The 22,141-nt window shown below is 39.9% G+C and overlaps 1 protein-coding gene across 45 annotated transcripts in view; it reads left to right on the top strand.

Annotated features, from left to right (window-relative positions):
* The window catches only part of LOC134933410 (protocadherin gamma-C5-like), a 688,451-nt gene that overhangs the window by 591,689 nt on the left and 74,621 nt on the right, over positions 1-22,141 (top strand). The window contains exon 1 of one of the 45 annotated variants that reach the window (XM_063928580.1): positions 1,584-4,178. The exons of 43 other annotated variants lie outside the window; for them this stretch is intronic. In XM_063928580.1, the coding sequence (XP_063784650.1) occupies positions 1,737-4,178 (2,442 nt within the window). In that variant the 5' untranslated portion in view covers positions 1,584-1,736. Of the gene's footprint in view, positions 1-1,583; positions 4,179-12,964; positions 15,556-22,141 lie in introns of those variants that run through there. One more of the 45 variants, XM_063928587.1, reaches the window with a different exon arrangement.

Below are 22,141 nucleotides of genomic sequence, written 5' to 3'. Positions count from 1 at the left end.
GTTCCACCCGGTAATTTCATGTAACACGCGGGTCCTTTTTCTGTGTGAAAGGGTCAACCCGTGTTGTAATTCCCGGGACTTCGACCCAGGAATTTACCAGGGTCGGAGACATGGGAATTATGACTCAGGTTGACCCTTTCACACAGACAAAATACCCGTGTTGATCTGCAAATTACCGGGTCGACATTTTTGACCCGGTAATTTGCATGTCTGTGTGAAGGGGGAATCAGGCAGGTCCCGGCAAAACGACCCGAAACTTAAATGCCGGGTAATTGCCGGGACATTCAGACTTTTCTGTCTGAAAAAGGTATTAGTGGCACATTCATCATCCTATAATTTTGCAATATTCCAAACTTTTCCTGGTCTTATGTAAAAAAGCTATGGAGCCATTCATGATGCATGTAACGCAGGAGACATCACTGATATCTCCTGTTACACCTCTGATATCAGCTGCCCTCCCCATACTCCATGGTAACATTGTTACAAGTAAAAACACTGGCTGTGATTACTGTAATACATGCGCGTCCCATTCGTTCCCAGAAGTTGCACCTCGCACAGCGCAACTAGGCACAGATGGAGCACAATCAGCGTGGCTCCATTTGTATGGCATATATTTGTGGATTGGAATTGAGGGAGTTTGAAGGGCTCCTTGCATCATTCTATCTGTCTCAATACTCTGCTCTTATCTCACTGCCTGAATTTCCGAAAAAGCTGTTTATGGAAAATAAGCTGCTTTCCAGAAGTGCTGTTTATCTACAGGTATTGTGATAAATGGGACCAAATAATACGTGATATTCTATTATAAGCACCGTGCATTGTTAATAAAATTGTTGCAAACTTTCATTAAAATATTTCTCAACTCAGTTTTCAGTTCTAGAGTAATACCAGGTCACATGCTTAAGGGTGATACAGATGGAGCTGTGCTCATCTAGTGCACTCCTACAAGGCGATCCAGCATCTAGCCCGCTACGGGAGTGCACAGAGAAGCTCCCATTGTAGTGAATGGGGCGCGTGCACATATCAAACGAACGCGCATTCCATTCACATCGATCGGCGGGACTTGGCGGGCGTGCTGGGGCGCAGACGGATCCATGATTAGCGTGGCTCCATCTGTACTTTCATCCTGCAATCATATCCTGGCAAATCTGTGCACATGTACTGCTGCTGTATACACCTTTGGTTATAAATGTTACATTTATTTAAAATTGATTGAACAATTTTATTTTTTACCCTTGACACAGTCTAAATTCTGAACAGGTTATTATACTAAATGTATTTTACTTTTGTTCTACTTTAAAATGCAGCAATGTCAAAACATTGCCGATTTCAAAAGAAAATTGTGAATTTTAACACGGGATAGAAACCAAACTTTTGCTTCATAACTTTATTTTCACATACTGTTCTGTATTCTAAATTTAGCATTAGCAAATAAAAGTTTATAGTTGCAAACATCATTATCAGCCAGAAGAGGGAGCACCAGTCCAGTTTTTAATATACTGTACACTACTGAATCTCTTCATGTCAGCCTTATACTCTCCGCCCCCTGGCTCAGTGAATCACCCTCCCATCTTTTCTCACACACACAAAGAAGAGCTGCTACTCCGATGAAAACCCTTTGGATGTTTCCTATGCCACAGAGCCATTTTCAGCAAAATGATTTAGGTTGAAACAACAGTCGCTATTGGATTACATAAAGGATGTGCATTTTCCAACATTTAATAGGAAGGTTTTAAGATATGGACAATCAAAAGTCTACAGTGTCTTGGAAATGGCAAGTAGCATTTTTCCTTATACTTTGTAGCTGGGGCTGGGTCTCTGGGCAGCTTCGTTATTCTCTTGCTGAGGAGTCAGATCTAGGAAATGTTGTGGGGAATGTAGCTCGGGATTTGGGGTTAAATCTGGCAGATATTAGTAAAAGGAGACTGAGTTTGGGATCTGAAGGGAGCAGCAGATATTTTGCTATTGATCAGAAAACTGGATCTCTGACTGTACATGAGAGGATTGATAGAGAGAGTCTGTGTGCGTCCAGCCTGAGCTGTTTGCTGTATCTAGAGGTTGTGGCTGAGAACCCTCCGGAGCAGCACAATCTGGAAATTGAGATTTTGGATATAAATGATAATTCACCAATTTTTTCAAGTGTCAATCAAGTTGTAAAGATTACAGAGCTGGTAACAAGTCCTGGTGTACAATTTCCATTACATATTGCACAGGATCTGGATGTAGGAATTAATGGTATTAACCAATACAGACTGGATCCAAATCCATATTTTTCATTGTTGGTTATAAATCGCAAAGATGGAACACTGATTGCAGAATTAGTGCTGGAAAAAATCCTGGATAGAGAAGAGAAAGCAGAGCACAGGCTTATTCTCACTGCCATTGATGGGGGAGATCAGCCCAGATCAGGATCCACTCAGATATCTGTTATTGTATTAGATATTAATGATAATCCACCAGTGTTTGATCAGTTACATTTTAAGATCAGATTGCTAGAAAATGTTCCTTTGAAAACAGTCGTTCTTAAACTAAATGCCACCGATTTAGATGAGGGAACAAATGGTGAAATATTGTATTCATTTGATCACCATACTTTGCATTCAGCAAAACAAATTTTTGATTTAAATTCTGACACTGGTGAGATATTTATCAAGGGAATTGTAGATTTTGAGGAGTCAAAGTTTTATGAACTCTTTGTCAGAGCAGTAGACACAGGATCACCTAAACTAGAGGGGCGCTGTGTTGTCCAAGTGGAGGTACAAGATGTGAATGATAACACCCCAGAAATCACTTTTACCCCTAAAAATTATCAAATTTATGAAAATGCCCCAATAGGGACAGTTGTTGGGTTTATTACAGTCAGAGATAAGGATTCTGGTAAAAATGGGGAAATTAAACTAGAAGTATCACCAGATTTACCCTTTAGATGCCAGCGCATGTCCAATCGTTACTCACTGGTCACTAGTGGACACCTGGACAGGGAGCAGGTCTCACAATATACTATTGTACTGATTGCATCTGATCTGGGGTCTCCATCTTTAAGCAGCCAGACTACAGTCACTATTAATATTTCCGATGTTAATGATAATCCTCCAGCGTTTCTACAGACTGCCTACAATGCCTTCATAGCAGAAAACAATGAGCCCGGCAGGCTGCTATGTACAGTATCTGCTGTAGATCCAGATGAGGGAGCTAATGCAAACCTGATTTATTCCATAGCTGAGAGACACAAAGACGATTCTCCTGTCTCCTCATTTGTCTACATTAACTCCGACACTGGGAATATTTATGCCCAACGTTCCTTTGATTATGAGCAATTCCAGGTTCTACAGATCACTGCAAGAGTGGAAGATTCTGGATCTCCCAAGTTATTTTCCAATGTTTCTGTCTTCATGTTTATTCTGGATACAAATGACAACTATCCCACTATATTATACCCAGAGAGCTCCGGGGAAATCATTGCTCAAGAGAACATCCCAAAATCTGCCTCTGCCGGATATTTAGTCAGTAAGGTATCTGCGGTGGATCTAGATTCTGGGCACAATGCCTGGCTCATCTATAGCCTTGCTCAGCCTGCCAGCCCGGCTTTGTTTCACATCTCTGAGTACACAGGAGAAGTCAGAACTCTGCGGGGCTTACATGAGGCAGATACCACAGAGCACCGACTTGTGATATCAGTCAGTGACCACGGGGAACCTTCTCTGTCAGCTACAGTCACTGTGCTTGTGACTGTTATGGATCATGTTATACAAGAAAGTCCCAAATCTCATGAGTTGTTGACCAATATTAAACCTACACAAGACATTACCTTGTATCTTATTATTTCAGTAGTGGCCGTCAGTGTGGTTTTTCTTGTTACATTTATTATATTGCTTGTGAGGTACTTACGAAAAGAAAATTATGACAGCAGTTGTGGTTCTTGCCTAACCAAACCATATGCCAGGGATTACAAAGACCAGTACCAACCTACACTTTACTTGAACACTGATGGGACCCTGAAATATATGGAAGTGAGGATGGCTCACCAGGATCCACAAGCACCGTGTTATCTGACCTGTTTCCCACCCTCTTCTGAGAAAAGGGATTTCACCCTAAGCAAACCATTAAATTTTCCAAATCTGAAAGACATGGTTACTGAAACTGAGTCTTCTAATTTAAACTCATTGGGTGACCTAAATCAGGTAAGCTGTATACCATATTTACAGTATCATAAATACAATACTTATTCATCTCCTTCACATTCTACAGTAATTTAAGTATACATTATACTCACCATATTCAATTCGTTTTTATTTCCTATTTACAATTAACGTAAGTCACCAGACCATACACTTTTTATCTTGTAAAATTCAAGATACTGCTACTTCTCACTAGTGTGATGTTTTAGGGTGGTTGGGTTGTGCTGGCCCAGGGAAGTCCTGTGTTCTGGACTTGAACCTTAGGAATGTTAGGGACACACCTGATGAGGTCACCTGGCCGTGGTAGGTGGGCCCATATTTTTGTCAAACATTATGCTAAGGACCTCAATTTTACTCTATGTTAAATAGCAGAGTTTATTATAAATGTTTTGATTACCAGTGGTCTTAGTGCTTAGAGTGTGCACCTGCATTTTCTCTTTTTTTCTATGTGGCACTACAAATATCAGCATGGTAGCACCTCTTATTATGTTTCGAATTAGGAAGTGTGGTCCAGTCCCCCACCCACCTCTTCCCCAAATCAAGCAATAATAAGAATTTAATTTTTGTGTATATTTATATGTGTGTGTGTGTGTGTGTGTGTGTGTGTGTGTGTGTGTAGGGGTGTTTCTGTTTATATTGTATTTTGAAAATGTTAATGCTATTAAGAATAATTTGTAATGTGGACTATTTCAGCACAAGTCATAACAAAATAATTAAACAGGTTTGTTTGGCTAGTGTGGTTTTTTACATACTAAGCTATATTATATTTGCTAGATAAACTGCAGTACAGCAATTTACTAAAATGTTAATTTAGATTTTTATAAATAACAGTTGTTTTAAAAGACTTGTGCACTAGTAAAATTTTAAATAATCTTTTAGTAGAAATGCTTATGTAGCAAGATGACAGTATTTGGGTCAAGATTTTTTCAGTGTTACTGTATGTTTTGTATATGGTTTTAAAGTAGAAACCTTTCTTTGTTTACTAAGAAAATGATTCTGAATTTGCTCACTCTCAGTGTGCATCCAACATCCTTATTGATTAATAAATAATCTGACAGGCAGCAAAACATGCTACAGGAAATGCATGGCTTGCCCTGCTTGATGATATGAATTGTGTTGCCAAGCCGCATTCACTTATCCTTTTATACCTATCTTCTGCATTGCCTAGAAAGCAGGCACGCATGCTTACATGTACATTAAAATATTTTTTATTTTTTTTACTGTTTTCTTTTTTATACCAGTGTGTGGGTTTTTTTATTTTTATTCGGAATTCAGAATTCGGCACTTGCTGCAAATCTTCATTGTTCAGTATTCATTGTGGCATGGGTTTCTAGTTTGCCACTGATGTACCAAATTTGAGATTGACATTTAGAGCATCACATAGAATGACGGTATGATCAAAGGTGCTTCATTGAAAATGTAAGCTCTCATGAGCAGGGCCCTCAACCCTCACGTGCTTATCTGTCTCTCACTTAAACCATCTTCGATGGCACCAATCCAGCAGTTTTCTGCCACACTGATACTTATTTCAGTGTTATCTGCTGATATAGATATGTTTATAAACCTTGTACTTGTCCTATATTGTCTTCAACTCTAATTCATTATTTTCCTGTTTTGATTATTCGTTTATGTACTCTGTAATTGGGCGCTGCGGATCCCTTGTAGCCCCATATAAATAAAGATTAATAATAATAATTGAGGGTAAGGAGCACAATTGATCAGCAAATGCTTGTACAGACAGGGTAAGAGGGGTCATCTTCCTATTGGATTTATGAGTATACTGGTCATTTTGGGTGACATGTGGGGGCACTGTCCTAATTTGCCAATATCCAGATTAATAACGTTCTTAAAATGCATCTTTTTTTTTCACATGAGAAATCTGACAAAGCTAATTTCTCATTGTTTTTTAATAAAACTGTGACCGAAAACATTATGCCAGTCACAGGTGTTACTTTTGCAGGTACAAAGGTGACCATATAATGTAATAGTGCGATACTGTAAAGTGAAATCTAAGTTCTTACTCTCCCCTGACCGTGAGACTAGACCAGGGAGCAGTGACGTTGTTGCACCATTTGTAAACAGCCGCGAGGGAGGAATGCTGTTTATATTTCTTAAACAGACGTGTGTTAATACAGTGTATGAGAATGTAGCTGTCTGCCCTTCTTGTTTCCTCTGAGGCTCCCCTTCGCTCACATACTGTACATAACTACATCTCTTGTTTCATTGTATTTAAAGGACTTTTTCTGGTCTAGATATACAGTGTTCTTGACTTTTGTACAGTATTCTTGACTTATGCACAGGAAACTTACCTACAGAGAGGCATTAAAATTGTTTCAAAATAAAAACTCTAAAATATTTGCAGCACATTCATGAACTTTAGAATTCGAAGACCAGAAAATGAATACTAAATTTGAACAAATGGGTTCCACCGTTTCCTTTCATGTTTGAGCTTGTTGAAGATTAAATGACAATTATGTAGTGGTCAAAAGCAAATATCAATATTTTCAATATTGCTTCAACAAAAAGTTTATGGTGCTTGAATTCGGTCTGTTCTATCAAATTTCAAACTGGCTCGAATAGTTTCAGCATCTCTACTCTCCTACGTATTGCTAGTGAGCAGGAACATTGATTTTGGATGCTGTAGCTCTGCACACTCCATGGGGCTTATAAAATAGTCTGAGAGATGCAGGATAGGGCGCCATTCTGGCAGATCTGTCTGTATTTTTTAGCGGCAATCGTTTAAAAGGCCAAACCCCATTTTGCTTTTTAAATGATTGCTGCTTTAAAAATACGGTCAGACATGGTGGAATTGCGCCATAGCCTGAATCTCGTAAGCTATTACATAAGCACCTATATAGGGGTAAGATGATTATTGTTTAAGTTATGGGCGAATTCTATAAAATAACTGAGATATTTTTTGCATTTTATGGGCTTCCAATTTGAAGACTTTTGTTCCTGCACTCAAATGTGCAAAATTTAAAGATGGTGTTTAACAGTTCTCATCCATTGGCGTTTCTAACATAGGTGTTGCAGTGTCCGTCATGGGACTCCGGAAAGGTAAGTATTGAAACAACATGGATGCAATGTGGGCGGTATGGGCCACCCCCGTACCCGGGGGCCTGTGTGCACTGCACACATTGCACCCATGTTATTTTAATACTTACCTTTCCGGAGTCCCACGACAGGCGCTGCATCCGCTACAACCACAAAAGCCGCTGCAAAAATCATACCCAAAATGGCCGCTGCGAAGTACAAAATTTGTCTCCGCACCATGTTTCCGGAGACATGCCCATGCGCAGTAGATTCCATCACAATACCAGAGTCTGCTTCACCGTGAAGAGGAGGGGGCCCACCCGGAGTCTGCACACGGGCCCCCTCCTCTCTTAAAACGCCCCTGTCCTCAGCACTACGTTGTTATACTGTATGGAGGGAATCATTGGCATAGGCCATTAGAACAGTTAAGAACAATTCAACAAATTAGTTGCTTCTGGTACAAAACATGGTTACACACATAACCACAAGTATTTCATTGTTTGCTATAAAGAATCACAGAGGGGGTCTGTTGTAACTGGCTGCGTATTCTGAGTGCAGATTTTTAATACAGTAATAAAAGAAAACTGTATATTTATAATTAAGACTACCCTATGTATTGAAATTGAAATGTTGGTGATATGACCGTGAGGTTAAATATTTATTACTTTGTATTGTTTATTAAGTCTAGTGTTAGTCGATCGGTATACTGTTTGTCATTGTGGTGTTGGAGTGGGATTTTACATGTAATGTTTTATGTCGTGTAAGAGATTTCAATAAAGAGCAACAGAATATTCAGGCGTTGTGTAAATAACTGTTGGTAAACAAACCCAGGATCTCTCAGACAGCAGACCAGAGATATAACAATAGCTGACTATACAGCAAGAGGCTGCCGCTCAAACACTTTCATTCTGCATTCTATAACTACCCTGCAACAGCACAGAGTAATTGCAGCAAGAAGAAATACTGTGCATTACTAAGCATCCTTATTATCGCCAACAGAGGAAGACTGAATATAATAGTTCTCAGCGACTGACGCCATGAAGTCAGGTGTACGTGCTGTATGTGCCATTTACGGCTTTCAATGGTACAGATTTAGAAACCTTAATGTAGGCATTTATCTCACCTGTCTCATCAAATAATGCAAACATGAATGTGCTGCAGCTGTGAAGCCCAGCTATATGGGAAATAAAGTGTACTCTATCTGTATTAGTGTAACAGAGTCATATATATCATCTCCATCACACTGCAAATGTCTATAGTTTTCACCAGGGGTAGAATTCACATGACTGCAGATTTAATAAAAACACTGTTTATACAATAATGATAATCATCTTAGAAAAACATGTCTGCAATGCTCTGGATAAAGAGAATGATAAACCAGGCAGTCTGTGATGTCCAGTCTCTTGCTCTGATCTAGAAGAGGGAGTTCACTCGCAATGAATCTACTCTATAATTTGAAGACAGATCGTTTCTTTTTCTTCTCTTAAATATATGAAATTAGTGATCAGATCTACATCTTATGTTCAGGAATCTAATTGCAGTTAAAGTCTGAAGATTCTGGATCTCCAGTGTTGTTTTATTTTTTATTTTCATCTTCATATTAGATACAAATTCTAAGTAATCAACAATTTTATATATAGAGAATTCAAGAGTGATCATTTCTTAACCCAAATCAAGAACAGCGAGGTATAGGGCCACAAAGTTTTCTAAAATGGACTCAGGACATCATGCTTGTTACCAGGGATGGACTGGTACCTCTTTTTGGTCCTGGCATCTGTGTGCATGGGCATGTGAAAGGGGGCACGCGTGACGCAAAAGGGGCATGTGGACACTGCAAATGGAGGCGTGCTGCAAGTCAGGGGCATGGACTCGCGGAAGGACCCCATATTGCTTCTGCCTTCCCGGCTCTCTGTTGACCGGACCGGCAGAAGTGCCAAATGGGCAGTCCGGCCCTGCTTGTTACATTTTAAAACACTGTTGATGCCACTGATTACAGATTGCTTTTGAATATAACAGTGAAATAGTACTTTCCGTAGAAGTGGTAATGATAACTTGTTGGATTTGTTTCTCAAACAACCCACATTACAAGCATTATAAAGATCATCACTAACTGTTGAACTATGGAACCTTAAAGTACAGTGTATTAAAGTGTACAGTGTATTAAAGTGTAATAATATTGGTTCCACCAAAATTACATTATTCACATAGCTTTATCAAAGCTCACAGCGTTGTACTCTAAAATCTACAGAGGAATATTAACTATAGGCTTCTGTATCTACAAAATCAGCTAAATATGGCAGTAGTGCAGAATGTATTTCTTAACATACATAATGTAGCTGTGTACCGCTAATAGAGAATGTGCTATATTTTAGCTTTTGCTCTAAGATATGACTGTATATATATGGAGCATTGCACCTATTTTGTTTCCATACCCACTGTGTTAATAAGATACAAACATAAAACCATACTGTATGTTTGATTAACAAAATGCTGTTTTAGAATAACTCAGTTGAAAACAATGCAATACGTGTAAATGTTTTGCGTTTCATGTAGTAGTGTGTATGTAAATTCGCTTAGGATACATTAGTGCCTAACTGCCTGAAATAGTTCTAAAGACTGGAAAAAGGTGTATGATGAACCCCTCTGTGAGCTAAGATGTGAAAGATGGTGATTGAATCATGTCATTTACGGTATTCAGTTTCATCACTGTAGCTCTGTATATATTGCTGCCAGGGCACAGCATCCCTGTAGATTAACTGTACTAATGAAACGGATTTCTTCCTAAACCATGATCTAGCTTTATCTTATTGCATGCTCTAAAGAGAGAATTCCAAAGCATTGCTAGATCTCTTGATAAGTACCATTGATAAGTACCAGTAAATAACCATTTCAAATTTTTCTTAATCCGGATAACAATATTATTCTGTAAATGGTTTGGTGTTTTGAAAAAAAAAAATGCAAATCAGGAACCATATTGACACTTTGTTATAGCTGTCGCAGGTGTAATTAAATCCTCTGCAAATTCTTATCCCTAACACTGATATTCTACGTACAGTTTCCCAGAAGTGTGTCCTAAATATGTTTATGCAAGATATCCTGATATTAGAATGTCTGTCTCTATGGCAGCAGTTCCATGTTTCATATATGTAGTCACATCATATTTAGTTATAGAAAGATTTGTGTGGCTTCAAGCGGGAAGCTGCTCCGCCCACTGTTTTTCCATCCACAGCCGCAACCGCCATTATTACTATAGGTGCTTGCACCATGAGAAACACCACGGCACTTGCTTTGCTTATCTCAAAATATCTCCGCACTTGACCACTATGCGCAAGACCTGTGTCTCTCATCCACTCTCATTACCTGCTTCCATTCATTTACTGTACATAACTTGGCTGCACCCACTCTATGGAAATCCCTACCTTCAAATATTTTATAAAATATTTCCCCATCACACAGTTCACACAAAACTTACATATGTTCTACAGTGTCATGTGACTGGATCATATAGGTCACTGCAATCTGGATGAACAAATTTGCAATATGTATCTCTTTAATCTCTTTATATTGTAAATATGAGTAGGGCATCTTACCTCTTTTTCTGACATATTGTTCAGTCTCATATTATCATTGGTTTGTCCCTAGTTATAAAGTGCAATGGTATATGCCAGCACTATATAAATAAATGTTAATGAAAAAGAAATAAATGTAAATAAAATTGAATTAATGACATTTATGATCCAGGCAGCAATTTTTGCCAAGACTCTGGTTTGTATCACACCTGTGGGTGAAAGCCTGGGCTGTGACACTATGGTGGGTGCTGTGAATGGGAGGACCATTCAGAATCTGCAATCACAATGTTTGTGCCTTTTGATCTGTCCTCCCCGCACATGTACCTTGCATATAAGCTTTACTGGTTCTAGATTACAGATATGGAGTACTGTGGTTCTGGTAAAAATGACTGCATGCAGCAGAAGACCCAGGAATCCCGATAGGGTGGGAAGTAGGTGAGCAAAATATAGCAAACAGGTGGTAATATAGCTTTAAAGTATATACATGATGGTTAAATGCAAAGTAATCGCATCTCCCACTGTCATCCTCTGGGAACAGACTACGATGTTGTGAATCTATGGTCTGGGAATGTACAAATAGGGAGCTTTATGATCCCTCGAGGTCTTATTGTGGTTGTCATTATGAAATTATATTTAAAATTGCCATAGTGGTAGGTATAACCTTAAACATAGTAACGTTACTATTATTGCAATCATGTGTGCAGAACAGAGAAAAGACATCAGCATCATATTTCTACTATATACAGTGGTAGATTTTATGTCTTACCTGTCTGTGTCATGCAATTTATCCTTAATCCTGACAATGAACAAATAAGAATTCTGTGAACTGGGATATCAAATTGTTTTCACACCTCTCTAAAAGCAGCAGCCTCATATAGATGTGTTTCTTTTCACATTGTAGCTGTTCACACCGCTTGTTACAGAAACTCAGGAAACATCATCTTTGGGGATGCAGCAAAGTCTAATAGACAGTGCACAGTGCCCCCTAGTGCCAAAACATAGATTTACATGCTTTAATATTAGCTGAGATTTCACACGCAATACTTGTACAAACATGTTATTATTAAAAGATTTAAAAACAAATAAATAAAACAAAACAGTTAAACACTTTATTAATTTATATGATTTATTTATTAAGGTCAGCATAAAATGATCAAACAGTCAATAAAGTACCAATATTTATTTTTTGTATAAACATTAAGGTATCCAATAAATGTAAGGATATGTTCATTAGGGTCTGGTATGATATACCTGCAGATGGGATGCCGGCTGTCAGTTTCCCAACAGCGGGATCCAGGCGTCAGTATTCCATCAGCGATTCCCCTTGCATGCTTGCTGCGCTTGCCACGCTGCGGGCCTGGTGGCGAGCTTCCCTTGCCACAGGTTCTATTCCCACTCAGTTGGTGGCATGGCCCCAGAGTGGGAATTAGGGGCGGGTGTCAGGATGCCGGCTGTCAGCAAAATGCCAGCTGTCGGGATTCCTGTGTCGGTCTCCTGAAGGCCGGGATCCCGGCCAACGGCATTTTTACTGCTTCCCGTTCATTGGGATGTTCTACTGGTATGAAAATGAAAAAATAGTACAATAATGGTAAAAAACGTTTTTCCCAATGTCATTCTTTTTTCATATATAGTGCAATTAAAATTAAACAAATATGCATGCCAATATATTATCAAAAGAAAGCCATGTTTGTCCTCACTTAAATATTATTAATTGAAATATTAAACTATAACTCTACGTGAACTGCTTTACATTGTGAACTATTGCTCCAATATGTTAATTTTCATTTAATTTAGTAAACAAAATGTAGGCTTTTTTTTTATAAGATTTTATGATTACATTCCAATAGATCAGAATTATTTCTGTATAAAAGGATTTAAACAATTTTTTTTTGTTTTTTTAGCTGAAAAACATAACCTCTTAAAAATTCTAAAATAAACACAGCTTCCACTATATCTATTTTGTAACTGTGCGGTTTTTTATAACAATAAACACTGTGAGTGGGAGTTGATATTGAAAACAATTTGTTAACTTGACTGCAGCCATCATACTTGACCAGGAGAGGGCACTGTTGCCAACCAGTCACCTGCTTTTCTGTAAAACAAATCCGCCCTCATAATGCATTCACCCTCCTCCCCTTGTCTCAGTGAATCACCCTCCTATCTCTCCAGTAACAGAGGAATCGTAGCTGCTGCTCCGGTTAAAAACACATCCTGTGGATATTTTACACTTATGGATCTACTCTTTTATACTGCCTTAATTGAGACTATCAAGGTCCTGCCTTCCTTTGGATTATAACAGGATTAATAACACATGCTAATTGTAGCAAAGGATCTACGTTATGGACATCCAAATCTCAAAGCCTTGGGAATGGCAAGTACTGTTTTTACTATTGATTTCTAGGTGGGGCTGGGTCTCTGGCCAGCTCCGTTATTCTATTGTTGAAGAGTCAGAACCTGGAATGTTTATAGGTAATGTAGCTCAGGACCTCAGACTAAACATAGCAGACATTTCTAAACGCATGATCCGTTTGGGCTCAGAGAGGGACACAAAATATTTTGCTGTAAACCAGGACAATGGAAACTTGGTGGTTAATGAGAAGGTGGACAGAGAAGTTCTGTGTGGATCTGGAATAAGCTGTTCATTGACTTTAGAGATGATCACTGATCATCCTCTAGAGCTTTTTAGTTTGGAAATAGAAATCCTTGATATAAATGACAATTCTCCAAGCTTTGTGACCGGTGAGCAAATCATTAAAATTTCAGAAGCTTTAGCAAATCCGGGTGCCCGCTTTCCCCTGGAGAGCGCACAGGACCTAGACACAGGCACTAATGGTGTTTCTCAATATATTCTTAGTACCAGCCCATATTTCAAATTGTCTGTTAAGAAGAGGAAAGATGGGACTATTATCCCTGAACTCATTATAGAGAAGACGTTAGACAGGGAGGAAAAAGTGAGCTATACACTCTTGATCACTGCCATTGATGGTGGTAAACCTTCTAAATCAGGGACATCTAAAATCACTGTCATTGTTCTCGATAGTAATGACAATGCACCTATTTTTGATCACTCAACATACAAAGTGACCTTACAGGAAAACACAGCACCCAAAACAATTGTAGCAAAACTAAACGCAACAGACTTAGATGAAGGTCTTAATGCAGAGATAGAATATTTTTTTGACTATCATACATTGGATTCTGTAAAGCAGATATTTGAATTGAACCAGCAGACAGGAGTAATGTCTGTAAGGGGTGTTGTAGATTTTGAAGAAGCTGATTTCTATGAAATATCCATTCGAGCAAAGGACAAAGGAGTTCCAGAGATAGAGAGTCGTTGTCTGCTAGTGATTGAGATAGAAGACATTAATGATAATTCTCCAGAGATTTCATTAACTTCTCTGGTAAATACAGTGCCTGAAAATGCAGCAGTCGGGACGGCCATTGGGTTCCTGAGCGTAAAGGATAAGGATTCTGGAAAAAATGGAGAGGTGAATCTGGTATTATCGCCGAACCTGCCATTTAGGATAAAGCCCTTTAATAATCGATATTCAATCATAACAGATGGACAGCTGGACAGAGAGAAAGCATCCCAATATACTCTGGACTTGATTGCCACAGATCTTGGTTCTCCTCCATTAAGCACACAGATTTCCATCATTTTAAATGTTTCTGACATCAATGATAACTCTCCTTCATTTTCTCAATCACATTTCAATGCCTTTATCGAAGAGAATAATAACCCTGGAAGTTTGTTGTGTGAAGTCTCTGCATTTGATCTGGATCAGGGGTTAAACTCACGTCTGGTTTACTCAGTGGTGGAGACCCAAATCGAAGGATCTCCCATCTCCTCATTCTTATACATCAATGCTGACAATGGTACAATCTATGCCCAACGTTCCTTTGATTATGAGCGTGTTCAGGTTTTACAGATTACTGTAAAAGTGGAAGATTCTGGTTATCCCAAGCTCTCTTCAACCACAAATGTTTTTATCTTTGTCTTGGATAAAAATGACAATGCTCCTCAAGTACTGTATCCTGAATATTCCAGGGATTACCCAATTCAACGTGGGATAGCGAAATTTGCTTCTACTGGAGCGTGGGTCACCAAAATATCTGCGGTGGATGCAGACTCGGGTCGCAATGCATGGCTTTATTATAATATACAAGATGCCACTGATCCAACTTTATTTCAAATATCTACCCATACCGGAGAAGTTCGGAGTTTACGGCCATTCCAGGAGGCTGATCATGTGGAGCAAAGGCTTGTCATTTCTGTTAAAGATCACGGGGAACCTTCTTTATCCTCTACAGTCACAGTGCTTCTTCTTTTTGAAGACAAAGCTCTACAAGAGCGTCATGAATCGAACACATTTCTTTCATCATCCGAAATCAAATCCAACATGACCTTGTACTTAATAATTTCCTTGGTAGCCATTAGCATTGTTTCTGTTATTACCTTCATCATATTGCTTGTAAGATATTTCAGAAAAGAATCAAATTACAATGGATATTTTTGCTGTGCAAAAAGACCTCAACCCCAGTACTATACAGAACAGTATAAGCCAACACTTCACTTGAACACGGATGGAACTTTGAAGTACATGGAGGTTAGGATGGAGCCCTCGGACCTTCAAGGACAATGCTACAAAACCTGTTTTCCTTCAGCGAATAATAGTGATTTCACTTTTATTAGCCCTCTTAATTTACCACAATTGCAGACTGTGGTCAATGAGACAGAGAGTAATTCTGGCATGAATGGGTTGAATGAAACTAATCAGGTGAGGCAAAAGAATGCATAATTAAATTATTTTAGCATCTTCTATATTTAATTTGATGTATGTCATATGGTTCCTTGAATGTTAGAATTGTTGATATACATTATGCAAACAAACCGCACTACCCTTTATACTGAATGGTGGGTTGTGTGTGTGTGTGTGTGTGTGTGTGTGTGTGTGTGTGCGCGCATGTGTGTGTGTGTGTGTGTGTGTGTGTGTACAAATTTATGCAACATCCACTTATCTTATGTTTTGCTGATAACAATGTAGTTTGTGTTGTTGTTTGTTCTTAGTGACCATTCCTTAGCTGGAATCTATTCAGCAAGAAAGCTTTGTAAAGCATATTCATTTAATCTAGAACCTGTAGATACAAACAAATTTGCTTTTCTGCTTTTGTAAAGCTACATAATTCAGTTCATGTCATCATACTGTGGTTACATCCATGGTAATTCTGAAGTCAATAAAGTCCCGAACAATCATCTGTTATTTTTCAAACGCAGCCTATAAAATAAATAACAGCTACAAGCTGATTGGTCCTCACTTTATATATCTTCACTTTAGCTCTCTCCAATATTTGACACATCTCCCCTGTCAAACGTTTTAATTTTTTAGCAGGTAAAGCAATAATTCAAAGAATGTTTATAGAGTAAGTTTTCGTTACTGTCATAAGTACACTAACAAGTCTACGTTGTGTTCTCTTTTATATTGTGTGCTGCATAATCCACACTCTGTGGGGTAAATTTACTAAGATGGGAGTTCTATTTAAGATGGGATGTTGCCCATAGTAACCAATCAGATTCTACTTCTCATTTATCTAGCACCTTCTAGGAGATAATACCTGGAACCTGATTGGTTGCTATGGGCAACATCTCATCTTAAATAGAACTCCCATCTTAGTAAACCCCTATAACTCTAGACCTCCAAACCAAAGCTTTCATTATATTCCTACTAGAGATAGGAATGTCTTAACCACACACTAACCACAGTTGTCTATTCACAACTGAATGCGGAACATGATGTCAACACTACATATAGCAGTAACAGTATATTGTACTTCATCACATGACTTAAATCAGGCATAGCCAACCTGCGGCTCTCCTGTTGTGAAACTACAGGTCCCAGTATGCCCTGCCACAGTTTTGCTATTAGGGAGTGCTAAAACTGTGGCAGAGCATGCTGGGATGTGTAGTTTCACAACAGCTGGAGAGCCACAGGATTTCCAGGTCTGACTTAAATGCTCCTTAAGGTGAACATATAGGAATAAATATTACGTATGTATAGTACAGGCATTTTTAAATGGTTTGCAGTGGTTTTGCTTGTCACTCCTAACCCTCAAATATAAATGTGACTTTATAGTTTCATTATTCTCATTTAAATATTGTATACTAAAGGTTTATATACAGTATTATATATAATGCTGTACAATCGAGTATTGATGCCTGGTGATGGTGTGTTCTGATCAGGGATGGCACAAACAGGGCCAACGCACACAAGAGATTTTTCTCTCTGCAAATCTACTATAAGCAAAGTATATTCTGTGGGATAATGCTCGTAATTATAAACTAATCTAGCCCTGACAATGTGATTTTATTTTATATTTAGTAATTATTTTTATAATTTTAGTAATTATCGTGCTTTGCACCGATATCAAGCAAAACAGGAGCAGCATTACCTCCACGTTAAGTGGCAGCTTAGTACATGGACCCCTATATCTCCCTCCGCATTTCTTTCTCTGACAGGACAAATCACACAGAGCTATATCACTCCGCCCCTCTTTTCACTTACAGATCACACACAAAGTAGGGATAGACATTGCAAGCCTATGGTAGGCAACTATCGATGTTCACGATTCGATGGAAGTACTTTCTCCATTGAATTGCAAGTAATCAATGATTTCTAGACATCAGATGCAGCTTTCCAATGCCCATCTGATGGCTGGCAATGTCTATGCAGCTGCAGATACCCGGACTTGGTGGCCATAGCTCAGCTTGTGTACACATGCACAAAGCTCTGAATGCTTCTGCACATGTGCACAGTATAGCCATCGAGGTTACACCATGGGCTGGTTTTCCATCACATCACTGGATTTTATGTCAAAAGCCTCAGCGCCTGACTGTCATTTTTCAAACACCGCCTGCAACACGCCAGCTAGGAGATGATTGGCTGGTGCATTATCTCTGTCCACTTTATCTCTTCCCAAGCTTTGATAAATCTCCCCATAACCTTATCACTCCACCTACTGTTAAAGAGTGGGGTTTATAACCCTAATACATAAAGACAGAAATGTGCTGGTATATCCCATGGTGCTTCTATTTCAGTGCATGCCCATCTATAAGTAAACTGTGTCTGAAGGACTTGACCCTCTGAGAAGCAGAACTTGGCTGGTTAAAAGTGATCAACTGAGGAACTCTGACAAAATGCAGTTTATCTACAGTACAGTAGCTAGCTGAGATCACTGTTATATACTTAAGATGGGGACACACTTAACGATGTGTGTATCTAGCCGACATGATGGTCAATGTAACAACACATCAGCTGTCCCGTACACACTGAATGATATATTACATGATATATCGTTTACGGCCACATTCCAATGCATGCCCAACGGGACGACCTGGCAAATGACCGGGGGAGTGCGCAGTGGAGGGTACACACTAGACAATGTGCCCAATACATAAGTTCGACCCACCAGACCGGACAACAGGGAGATTCATATTACACAGGGGAGTGACACCCAAAGCATAATTTTGTGTGCACTAAGGGGGTCATTCCGAGTTGTTCGCTCGTTGCCGATTTTCGCAACGGAGCAATTAAGGCAAAAATGCTCATGCGCATGGTACGCAGCGCGCATGCGCTAAGTATTTTAGCACAAAACTTAGTAGATTTACTCACGTCCGAACGAAGAATTGTCATGGTTGAAGTGATCGGAGTGATTGACAGGAAGTGGGTGTTTCTGGGCGGAAACTGAGCGTTTTCTGGGAGTGTGCGGAAAAACGCAGGCGTGCCAGGATAAAACGCAGGAGTGTCTGGAGAAACGGGGGAGTGGCTGGCCGAACGCTGGGCGTGTGTGTGACATCAAACCAGGAACGAAACGGGCTGAGCTGATCGCAGTGTAGGAGTAAGTCTCGAGCTACTCAAAAACTGCTAAGAATTATTTAAAAGCAATTCTGCTAATCTTTCGTTCGCAATGCTGCTAAAATCAGCTAGCGAGCGAACAACTCGGAATGAGGGCCTAAGCACGTTTTGCAGTGAGCAGATGTGTAGAATGTCTCTTTGCAATGTCAGTGACCACATTGTGATGACTTCAGTGTAGCTGCAGGAAACCAGGGGGTAAATTTACTAAGGTGGGAGTTCTATTTAAGATGGGATGTTGCCTATAGCAACCAATCAGGTTCTACTTCTCATTTATCTAGCACCTTCTAGAAAATAATACGTGGAATCTGATTGGTTGCTTTGGGCAACATCCCATCTTAAATAGAACTCCCATTTTAGTAAATTTACCCCCAGGTGCTGAGTCCATCTTCCTGGTAACAGGAAACCTCCTGTCAGCTACTGGTTACTTATCCTCTACAGAACAACACTCTGCATTTCTGGCCTTCTCACAATGGACTGACGTCAGAAAATAAACAGGGATAAAATACATTTCTTTTTGTTAACGGAGTATGCTGTCATTTCTGCCACAGCTGCCATTTTGCAGCCATTCAGTTTGCTGTACCTGCCGCAGTGCTATGGCTTGTGCTTGTAAATGTCTTATAAGGTTGGACACATTAGTTAAAAAAAATGATTTGCTTGTTTGTTCTTAAGAGTATTATAAAGTATTTGTAATAGTAACTATTTGCTCTTTGAAGGTTTTATGGAAAGTGCATATTAGGCAAATGTGATATTGCAGACAAGGTGGTCCTGAAATGTTACACTGTATAAGGCACCAATAACTGTAGTATATTATGTCAGTGATAAAATATATCTTTCTTAAACATGGCGCATGATGTAGGGCAGAAGTTCTCAAACTCGGTCCTCGGGGGCCCATACAGTGCATGTTTTGCAGGTCTCCTCACAGAATCGCAAGTGAAATAATTAGCTCCACCTGTGGACCTTTTAAAATGTGTCAGTGAGTAATTAATACACCTGTGCACCTGCTGGGTTACCTGCAAAACATGCACTGTGTGACCGAGTTTGAGAACCTCTGATGTAGGGCATAGCATGGAAGAATCAGTGAGTAAATTGTGGTGTAAGGTAATTTTATTTGAGGGATTTGGATGTGATTCATCCTGCCACTCAGTGACGTGCGGTGGGGTGAGGCAGGTTTCCTGTCATACGAACGTTTGCACCAGAGTTTTTACTGTATTAAGTATATGTAAAATACAAAGAATAGGTTTGAAATATCTTTTTTGTATTATTCTAATCATTTTTATAGCCAAAACTCTGCAGTAAAAAGTCTATGGCAGGTAAATCCTTTCCGCACCTCTCAGATCAAAACTCACAAAATTTCCAGGGGTTTATACTGCTGCACCTGTGTATAATGCCCAGATGTACCCTTTGGCAAATATATTGCATGTAAATCTGTCTCTGGTGCTAGCTAGTGCCTCCTGAGCCATTTAGCTCACCGCACGTCCCTGCTGCCACTTATCAGGTACATACTGGCGTGAATAAGAGCTGTCCTTTGCAATACAAGGACTTCGGGTTTATGACCTGGGCGTCCTTATGTGCACTTGTCGGATGATAAAGGTTTGCCACATGGGTCACTGGGAGGGATCCGACTGGATCAAAGCTATTGAAGCAAAGCGTCCCCAGTTTGTGTCAATCATATTTCCACAGGTTCAGCTAATTTGCATTCATGTTAATTTCGAGTAATAAAACAGATGTAGTTAGCTGAATGTACAAGACTTCCGATCATACTGTAATTTGATGTTGCAGTGAGAACTATGTTGTGGTCATTCAAATTAAAGACATGTTAGTGTCACAATAAATTATACATATGAGCTCATGTCTTTATTGTGCTATATTCGCGCAGAATGGGTTTTTATTTTTGTTTCTTTTACAAATGTGCCATAAACACCCTCAATGTTCCAGGTGCAGTAATTATAATACATTTCCTAGGCAAGTATACTGCCTGATCAAGTCTACATTGAATACTATAAATAAGGGGACAAGAGGTGCAGTATAAAGTAGATATACAGGACTTCTCAGAATAACTGAGAATAGGTCCGTTCAATTTGCTGGCTGTCAGGATCCCGGCGGTCAGGATACCAACAGCCGGAATCCCGGCAAAACAGGACTATTCCCACTCGTGGGTGTCCGCGACACCTATAGAGTAGTAACAGATCCTGTGACGAGCTCAGGAAGCCACCGAGCCCGCAGTGTGGCGAGCGCAGTGAGCCCGCAAGTTGACTTTTTGCATTCACCCCGCTGCCAGCCTTCTGGCGGGTGGGATGCCGCTGTCTGGATATGGACAGCCGGCTTCTCACCCACCGGTAAATCATACTGATTCCGTTCCTTGTACTGTAACTGCTCACATAATGTAATTGTACTATCAGGTATAACTGTTATAGTGCTCAAGAAAGGTCCTTGGTGATATTGTCTTACAGGCATTAGGAATATATAAGTGCAGAGTTACCTTCCAGGATAAATGGTAACTCTGCTATGCTAATGCTATGAACTGAATTTAACTTGAGGACAACGTAGTTAAAGGTATGAGGAATATTATAAGACTTTGGGCCTTGTACTCCCTTTCATATGGTAATGCATCAATCCGCCATACACACACCCACAACACTCCCATCAGAAACCAAAATGTCTATTTTTGGATTCAGGTGCATGAGAAACATAGAAACAGATAAGAACCACTTGGCCCCGCTAGTCTGCCCATGTACATACACACAATTTGCCCCTCTAGTCTGCCCATGTACATACACACACCTGGCCCCTCTAGTCTGCCCATGTACATACACACACTTTGCCTCTCTAGTCTGCCCATGTACATACACACACTTGGCCCCTCTAGTCTGCCCATGTACATACACACACTTGGCCCATCTAGTCTGCCCATGTACATACACACACTTGGCCCCTCTAGTCTGCCCATGTACATACACACACTTGGCCCCTCTAGTCTGCCCATGTACATACACACACTTGGCCTCTCTAGTCTGCCCATGAACATACACACACTTGGCCCCGCTAGTCTGCCCATGTACATACACACACTTTGCCTCTCTAGTCTGCCCATGTACATACACACACTTGGCCCCTCTAGTCTGCCCATGTACATACACACACTTGGCCCCGCTAGTCTGCCCATGTACATACACACACTTGGCCTCTCTAGTCTGCCCATGTACATACACACACTTTGCCTCTCTAGTCTGCCCATGTACATACACACACTTTGCCTCTCTAGTCTGCCCATGTACATACACACACTTGGCCTCTCTAGTCTGCCCATGTACATACACACACTTGGCCTCTCTAGTCTGCCCATGTACATACACACACTTTGCCTCTCTAGTCTGCCCATGTACATACACACACTTGGCCTCTCTAGTCTGCCCATGTACATACACACACCTGGCCCCTCTAGTCTGCCCATGTA

Source organism: Pseudophryne corroboree, chromosome 6 (assembly GCF_028390025.1).
Source record: "Pseudophryne corroboree isolate aPseCor3 chromosome 6, aPseCor3.hap2, whole genome shotgun sequence".
NCBI classification, from domain to species: domain Eukaryota; kingdom Metazoa; phylum Chordata; class Amphibia; order Anura; family Myobatrachidae; genus Pseudophryne; species Pseudophryne corroboree.
Note: the sequence above shows the minus strand (reverse complement) of the source record. Positions and strands in the feature narration are given on the sequence as shown.